The 8,787-nt window shown below is 44.8% G+C and overlaps 2 protein-coding genes across 2 annotated transcripts; both read left to right on the forward strand.

The window, feature by feature from the left end:
* The first annotated feature begins 4,674 nt into the window (after positions 1–4,674).
* On the forward strand, positions 4,675–5,509 carry LOC125555721. Its single transcript, XM_048718581.1, has one exon. The coding sequence runs from the start codon at positions 4,752–4,754 to the stop codon at positions 5,244–5,246; it is 495 nt and encodes a 164-aa protein (XP_048574538.1). The 5' UTR covers positions 4,675–4,751; the 3' UTR covers positions 5,247–5,509.
* A 590-nt stretch (positions 5,510–6,099) lies between these two features.
* Positions 6,100–8,530, forward strand: LOC125555722. Its single transcript, XM_048718582.1, has 2 exons — positions 6,100–7,305; positions 7,937–8,530. The coding sequence occupies exons 1-2, from the start codon at positions 6,937–6,939 to the stop codon at positions 7,967–7,969; spliced, it is 402 nt and encodes a 133-aa protein (XP_048574539.1). The 5' UTR covers positions 6,100–6,936; the 3' UTR covers positions 7,970–8,530.
* The last annotated feature ends 257 nt before the right edge of the window (positions 8,531–8,787 follow it).

An 8,787-nucleotide genomic window follows, 5' to 3' on the forward strand; every position in this document is an offset into this window, starting at 1 on the left:
CGAAGAGATCACTTCCATGAAGCTTGTTGTCCATTGTGGTGACAATGGACTTGTGAAGATGTGCCGAAGAGTGGCTCAGCCATAGTAGAGTATGGGGGGGCAATCAACTAGTCTTCATCGAGCCAACACAATCAAGAAAGATGGTCCAACTTTAGGAAGTCAAGATCGTCATCATCTAGCTCAAGTGAACTATATGCAAGGCAAAGATTTGCCCCTGATAGGTTTTCTATTTTACCGGTCTTATGGTGGTAGCTGGGAGACTGGGGTGTAGGATCAATTGCCATACTATCAAGGGGGGCTCTCGAGTGAGTAGCCTTATCGTATTGTTTATAGAGAGCACACACCATTGCATCTTTGCATCATTTTTCTCAGTTCTTGTTTGGTGTTTCTCTATGTGAGAATAGGAGCTTATGGTCATCTTCATGACAAGTTCGAGTTCATCGAAATCGGAGTTCATATGCATCTTCTATGATGTTTTTGATGTGGGAGTTTATGCCGGTTCTTCTCTGATGGATGGTATTTGTCGTCATCTGTCCAACAAGCTTGAATTTGCTCAATTCATAGCTCATTTGCAGAAGTTATGGCAATTCAGGTCTTATTGTATCCATCTGTTTTGCTTGGGCTTCTTTGTAGCACTCCAGTGGTATTACCGCTCTGGGTAGCGGCAGTACCGCTTGTGTGGTGCTGCCGCTGATCTAGTTCCGCGGATACTAGCGCGTAATCGCGGTGTTTCGTTGCCTCTGCGCGCTCAACGGTAGTACCTCTTGTGGTACTTCCGCCACTACTATCACCCCACCTCCGCTGGTCTCGATGTAGCTCCTGAACATAAGCGGAAGTGCCACGGCTGTAGAGCGGGACTACCGCCCGTTCACTAGCGTTGCCACTACCGCTTACACAAGGTCTTCTGGAATGGTTTGCCCCTTCATGGAAGTAGGGCGGCAGTGCAACTGCGGTTGTACTCCTCCTACTACCGCTTGTGCCTTTCTAATGCACCCTAAGCGGTAGTACCACTAGGGCGAGCGGTAGTACCGCTCCGACGACACTACCGTCTCAGGACACTCTGCCCGTGCATTCAGACTGCGTACTACCGCTAGAGCGGTATTATCGTCCTCCTGAGCGATAGTACCGCTTGTGTGAGGGTTGTGCACATAACGATTGGATTTGGGGGTGCCTATAAAAGGGGGTCTTCTTCCCCAATGAACTTACCGCTTGAGCTCGTGTTCTTCCCCCATTCTTGACCTTCTTCGAGCTTGCTAACTCGCAATCCCTCCAATCATTCTTACTAGTTCTTCAGGGAAAAGAGAGAGGAGATCTAGATCTACGTTTCCACCAATCACTTTCTCCTCTATGTGAGGGGAACCCCTTGGATCTAGATATTGAAGTTCTTGGTGTTCTCCTTGTTCTTTCTCTCATATTTCTCATAGCTTTTGTTGTTGTGGTGGGATTTAGGAGTGAGGGACTTGAACACTTCGCGTGTTCTTACCATTGCATTAGTTGCATCGATTTGAGTTCTTCATGGTGATATGTGGAAGTGAAAAGTTGAAAAGTTTATTACTCTTGGGTGCTTGGTACCCTAGAGCTTGTTCCTCTTGGGTGCTTGGGTGCCCTAGATGGTTGGTGGTGTCTCAGAGTTCAATCATTATGGTTTAAAGCTCAGGGCAAGCATCGGGGTCTCCAATTAGGTTATGGAGATTGCCCCAAGCAATTGGTAGGGGTTTCGGTGACCACCCCCAAGGGTTGCCAAAGTGTACGAGTTCGATGACCGCCCCCAAGGGTTGCCAATTATACATGTTCGGTGATCGCCCTCATGGGTCCCTTAGTGAAATCATGACATCTTGTATTGTGCGAGGGTGTGAGAAGATTGCGATGGCCTAGTGACATTTTGGAGAGTATTGTGCCTCCACACCGCTCCAAATGGAGATTAGCATCCGCAAGGGTGTGAACTTTGGGATACATCGTCGTCTCTGCGTGCTAGCCTTCGGGTTATCTGTTACCCGGCCCTTTTATTATGCACTTTACTTTGTGATAGCCTTAGCGCTTCATGATATATATTTTTCTATCACTTAGTTGTTTATCTTGTTTAGTATAAGTTGTTGGTGCACATAGATGAGCCTAATTATTTTAGGTTTTGTGCTTGATAAATTAAACCCTAGTTTTATTTTGTATTTATTCAAGCCTAAACCGTAATTATTTTAAAGCGCCTATTCATCCTACTCTAGGCGACATCCACAATCTTTCACCAGACATCTTGCCTTGATAACGTTGAATTCTTCCATCATTCTGATATTCAGATGGCTAGACAGATTGTTGGATTTTACCCGTTAACACATGGATTAAGATTTTGTAGTGTTTTCATATATTTCTTGCATGTACATACCCACGGATGACACATGATTACCTTTCAAATAATCTGCATGGCGTTGCATCTACTAAAATGATTAAAGCTTCCTAATTGATTTGCATCATTAATTATCCCGTCTAACAGAAAATTCCAATTAAATTTCCACATAAAAAGGTAAATTCCAATTAAAAACTTGTTGCCGATTTTGCATTGCTCAAAGCCTAGAATCTTGTATCTGGGAACTGGGAAGAAGATAGACGGTCAATGGCTGTTGCCAATAGTCCTGAATTTGCAAAGCTATGTTATTTTGCGAGGGATAAAATAGGATTTGGTACGGAGGTAAGTAATATATGATGAAATCAGAAGCACCTTTATTAGTAAGTATGCGAGGATTTGTCAGTCACGACGTTGTAAAACGACGGCCAGTGAATTGTAATACGACTCACTATAGGGCGAATTCGAGCTCGGTACCCGGGGATCCTCTAGAGTCGACCTGCAGGCATGCAAGCTTCCAATGATGCGGCGGGCGGCGGTGGCGGAGAGTGAAACATCGGAAATTTGGGGTCATTTAGTGGCGTTTGGCGGCGGAGTGGCGGTAGATCCGGCGGGCAGCAGGGATGGGGAGGCCGGATCTTCCAGCTCTGGGCCGACGACACGGTGGCGGATCAAGGTAGGTAGCCGATCGGGGGTGGGGGATGAGAAATTTTTGGGTGGTTGGAGTTCACGTGCGGCTGACCGTTTTATATCTGGGTTTACATCTATGGCGGTTGAAGATGTATATTTGCATTTTCATGTGTTGTATTTTACATCACCTCTTTCAGGTGATGTAAAAATTTATACATCTACAACATGTGTTGGAGCAATGTTTTTGGGCCTCGGCAGAGATGTAAAAAATAGTTATTTACACATCTACATTATCTATTAGAGATGATCTTATAGTGGAGAGTTGAGACTTGCCGTGCTAGTATTAAAAGATCAGTACACTAGAACAACAACCGCCATCAATGAAGAGAAGCATAGATAAAAATGATCCAATCTTTTGACACATGAACACAAACGGATGAAGACCGGGTCCACGCAGATTCATCAAAAACAAATACTACCAAATCCCGCAAGATCCATCGAAGATATACCCACCCGCTCTCCGACACAACCAATTTAATGACTTTTTTAGGGAGGGCAACTTTTGGTCAATGGTTGTATATACACTCTATATGAAAAAAATAGTAATTAAATAAAAAATCAATAAATTTTGATAATATTTTTAAATAAACTTGAACTTCATTATACTAGTAAAAAAATTCACAGAAAGAAAAAATTTCTTTGATTTCTTTTCAAAAAAGACAAGAATCGATCAAAAATAGAGTGATTAGTGACCTATAATAGCAAATAGTTTTTGTCTTGTTTTTGCCCTGAAGTCGACGTTGGTTATCTATTCGTGAAAATATATATATTAGTGCAAACGAAAGTCAAGTTTATTGTAAAATAAACTTCCAAACGGTTCTAACTTTTTTTGATTATAAAAACAAGGCATAAGAGGTGTATGTACACCCAGAAAGCAAAGGGTATATCTTTTTTTAGTGTTTATTCATATGTAGAATAACAATTCTGTACACCCTATAATATAAAATCTTTTTAAAATAATGTTAGTGCATGTAGTCGTTGTTAGGTGCTCTGCGGATCTGAATGTAATTTTTATTATTTTTAGTGTTTGTTATATTACCATGATTGAAGATGAATAGATAGGTTGACTTTGTATAGTCGTATTGAGAGTGCGACTGATGTATGAATAGGGGCCAGTTCTTTTGCTAGCTTTTTTGGGCTTCCAGAATAAGCTGCCCCCTACCCAGCTTATTCTAGAAGCCCAACCAAAATTTTCTTTTTAAAAGCCTACTAGTCAAGTCTTAACTACTAGGCTTCTAAAAAAATAAGTTTGGTTCAGCTTCCAGAATAAGCTAGGTAGGGGGCAGCTTATTGCAGCTTATTCTGGAAGCCACCAAAAGAACTGGCCCTAGATCGTGGATGACCGTGCATAGTGGAATAAACTCTTTACCCTAAAAAAATCGGAAGTTTTTTTAAATCGTATCTTGAGACGGAGGGAGTAGCGCTAAAAAAAATCCCATGTTTTTATGATAGAATAACTATTCCCTATGTCCCACAATTTTTTTTCCAAACTATGTTAAGCTTGAAAAAAAATCATATCTCGATTCGGAGGGAGGAGCGCTAGCAGACGCCGCAACAATCTCGAACCTTCGTGCCAAGCCTTTCGCTGAGTTTTTTTTTTCTTTGAGTGGGAACCTTCCCTGGGCCTATAAATACCCGTCACAGTGAGCCTTAAACCACAACTCAAACCACCGGCATCAGTCACTCCTCTTCACTCCTAACCAGCGAGTAACACTCCAAGCAGCCAATGGCGTTCTCCAAGCCCCTGGCGGCTCTCCTCCTCGCCGTGGCGCTGGCAGCGACTGCCATGTCCGCCGCCGGTCAGGATCCCCAAAACTGCAAGCCGAGCCGCAAGGTGACGGTGCAGAACCTGTGCGGCAAGGACCTCTACCTCGGTATCGAGCCGCTGGCCAACAGCAAGCTCCTCTACAGCCCTGGCTTCCTGCTCCGCCACGGCACCCACGTGTCGTACGACGTGTGCTCGTGGACGGGGCGCGTGAAGGTGCAGGACGCCGTGGTGACGGAGTTCCACATCGGGTACGACGGCGGGGCGTGGTACCAGGTGAGCACCGCCCAGTCGCACATGCCCATCCGTGTCTCCATCACCCCCCACGGCCACCCCCTGAAAGACCACTGCCCCACCGCCGGCTGCAACAGCGGCGGCCACTGCTTCGAGCACTCCGTCCCCGGCGGCAAGTGCCACGGCGTCGACGAGATCAAGATCGTCTTCTACAACCCCTAGATCCAGCTGATGGGTGTGTTTAATAAGTTTGCAGCTCGGTGATCCTAGTCGTATTGCAGCTGCTAGTTAGTTAATCATCTGCTCCAACGAGCTATTGTCGTGTCGTGTCGTCGATTTGCTGTTCAATTAGGAGGTGCGTGGTGAATGTGTGGCTAGAGATGTTTCATTGTCGTGCAATGAACTGCATGTCGTCAGCTCTGTATCCGTCCTTGGTGTGTTGTGTGTGTTCTAGTTTGAATCTACTTTAAAATTTGGCTGGGTCATGGAACTGCTGTTTTTTTTTTTTGCTTGCTATCTATCGAAAGATTCAATGTGCATCCACGCTAAGGGGAGAAACATTCGTGCATGGCCGCACATGCCCTCACTCTCCTCGTGATGGATGAATCTAAATGATGTAAAATGTGATCTAGGAAGAGGAACAAACAGAGGTTGTCAATGTGAAGCCCAAGAGAGAGCTGAGATAAATCTAAATGATGTAAACATTCGTGCATGGCCGCACATGCCCTCCATCTCCTCGTGTGGAACCAAGATTAATATCTCCGGCAGCGAGAACTGAGAACTATGCACAAGACAGAATCATCAGCCGCTGTCTATTTTTAGAAGTGCATAGACTCTGATGAAAGAGACTAGGCAGTGCATGCTATTAGTTAATGTAACCAAAAAACCGACTAGACAGCATATTGGCTCGACCTCTTCTAATACCATATAAAAAATGTGTTTTATAATTAATGCATTCAAAAAACCGATTTGATGAAAAAAACTAGGCAGCACATTATATATCAATAATTTTTAATGTTTTAAAGCATCTTCAACTCAGCTGGGTTAATCTGGCCTCTTATTTGTTCCTAGATCAATATATGAAGATTTGAAGGCCTCGACTGGAGACGCTCTTAGCTCATAATAAGGACGTATTTTACTGCAAGCGGCAGCAGCCCCGTCGCACCGTGAAACCAGCGGCGGCCGCCGCCGCCGTTCGTCGTTGTCTCTTGCCGGAAGGAAGAAGCAGGGTGGGTAGATTCCATGCATATCCCGGCCCCGACCGGGCCCCTACACAGTCACCATCCTTATCTCACGACATCGAGAACCGGGCAAAGCAACGGCAGGGAAACCGGGAAAGCGGAAAACGTGGCAGAGACGGAAGGCGCATCGATCGATTACTGACAGGTGCACGCGTGTACCTACACTGCACCTGTACCTGCGCTTTCGTGCCCGGTTAACGCTTCCTCCCATGAAAGCTTTGGGATAAATAGTTGTATTTCAGAGCGCTTTAGGGTAATCATCTGCAGATAACGGTGTAGACCTCCTTCGAGCTCGAGCACGCATGGACCAGTGAAGCATGCACGTGAAGCACTGCCACCACTGCACAATCTTTTAGCATGGGCAGCACGAGTAGTAAATTTGCTGAAAACCACCACATTTATGACTAAGATACTGCAACACTATCGTTTATGTCAAAAATCATGAAAGACCATTATTTCTGTGACACGTGAATAACAAAATGCACTAAACGGGTTGTGAGCCGCGACTAGATGAAAATCTAACATTTCAGGCCTACCCATCGGAACCACGTGGCCAGGGCAAACGGCTGAGGCTAGACGGCCGTTACCACCGCTTGTTTAGCTCACTGCCTCACACTCTTCACTTTCTCTCGCTCTTATTCCCCTTCATTTCCTGTCTTGCACGCGAAACCATGGCGACCGTTCCCTCCGGTGATGTTGAGGGTGGTTGCGACGACAGTTCCAGATCTGGCCGAGGTCGCAGGCGGAACCTTCTTGACGTTGACTTCGGGTCGTCTTCGTCTTCGTCAGATGAGAACGGCCCGCTCTTGCCGTGCTGCATGCACAAGGCGTGTGCGGAGGCGGCGGCGGCACCAGCTGCAACGGGTGGCTCCAGATCCATTGAAGATGAAGGCGCGGAAGGCCAATCCGACAGGGATGAGCCATCATCTCTGTGCCGTGTGCACAAGGCGTGTGCGGCGGTGGCGGCGCGGGCACCGGCGGCTGCACCAGTCCTCCTTACCAACGTCGACGGCGAGGCCCCAACTTACAACCTCTCTGTGGTTATTCTCTTTGATTTAATTCATGCGCTTTTTTTGTTTAATTTATGCTCTGAATGTAGTTATCATTTAGGTTGATTTAGGGTTTCAAGCCTCTGCATGTAGTTCTGATTAGGGTTTGTGTACAGATGACAACCTACATATTAGGGGTTATATAGCATCTGAATGTAGTTCCCATTTGGGAAAACTTTGTTTTTGCCACTCTAGTTTTTGCCAATTTTGCTTATGCCACTGTAGAATTTGACATTTCACTTTTCCCACTCTTAGCTTTTGATAATATATCACTTTTGCCATTCAGTGGCAAAAGCAAAATTTTCAGAGTGGCAATTGTGATACATTGTCAAAAGCTAAGAGTGGCAAAAGTGAAATAAAAAATTATCGATTTTGCCATGGAATGGCATTTGTGATGTATTGTCAAAAGTAAAGAGTGGCGAAAGTGAGATGTCAAATTTAGAGTGGCATAAGTAAAATTGGCAAAAGCTAGAGTGGCAAAAACAAAGTTTTCCCTTCTCATTTAGGATTACTGTTAAATTACAGATGACAAACTATAGTGTAGTTATTTTTTGAGTGTGGTTCTAGTATGTGTTCTACAAATTTAGATTATATTTACATGTACTTTTAATTGGTATTGTAGGTTGAACTATCAGGAGTGAGACATTCATATTGAGTTTGAAGGGATAAAATTCATCAGGACTAAGATGTTTAGGAAAGACATAAGATATTACAATCTTATGTCTGTGCTGCTTGAGAATGGCTACAGTTTTTCAGACTACATGTTTTACATGAATAGTGATGGGACCGGATTGGATGGTTTTAAACTTCTAGACAATCAGATTAAGGTGGATAAAAAGCTGAGGCAATACCAGGACATCAAGAGGATCACATTGTCAGTTACTAAGGGCAAGAGGCAACAAGCAATTGTTGTCTCTCCAGTAAAGAAGGGCAAGAGAAAGGCAACCCCGTTAGAGATATTTGATGAAGAATACACCATTGATCCCCCTGTAGTGTTTGCAGTCAATGAAGAAGGTGTGTCCCATAAGGAATTTGGTGATTATATTGGCTCAACTTTGTTAGGCACAGAGAGAGTGCTTACTCCTGGGCACACAACAAAGTGTAAATTATGAGCACATCCAAATAATGCCACCTCCCCAGCTAGAAGCTTTTTTAGAAAAGGAGGATGACCCCCGGCCTCTGCATCTGGAAGATGCATGCGGCCATTTTATTGACTATTCTCGAGGACCTTAGAAAGTTGTACAACAATATGCCTGAATCCGTCGTCTTGGCAACATCTACCGCTACTCCAATCCATATGATGAAGGGGTGCAAGTTGGGCCAAATACCCAGACCTCTCACCTAAGCCTAACATCAAAAGCCGGAGGCCCCGACCGAGCCACATACCGAGTCCAGGGCAGAAACCGGTCCGACGCACTCACATGTGTTGTTGCCGCCATCTTCCACTTGTCCATCTTCAGAGCAGATTGAGGT

The sequence above is a fragment of the Triticum urartu genome, chromosome 5, assembly GCF_003073215.2.
Source record: "Triticum urartu cultivar G1812 chromosome 5, Tu2.1, whole genome shotgun sequence".
NCBI classification, from domain to species: domain Eukaryota; kingdom Viridiplantae; phylum Streptophyta; class Magnoliopsida; order Poales; family Poaceae; genus Triticum; species Triticum urartu.

Bases quoted from the DNA above. Each gene is read 5' to 3' on its own strand.
- LOC125555722 (XM_048718582.1), top strand. From the start codon at position 6,937: ATGGCGACCGTTCCCTCCGGTGATGTTGAGGGTGGTTGCGACGACAGT. The intron at 7,306-7,936 runs GTTATTCTCTTT...TTGGTATTGTAG, and splicing joins CAACTTACAACCTCTCTGTG to GTTGAACTATCAGGAGTGAG.
- LOC125555721 (XM_048718581.1), top strand. From the start codon at position 4,752: ATGGCGTTCTCCAAGCCCCTGGCGGCTCTCCTCCTCGCCGTGGCGCTG.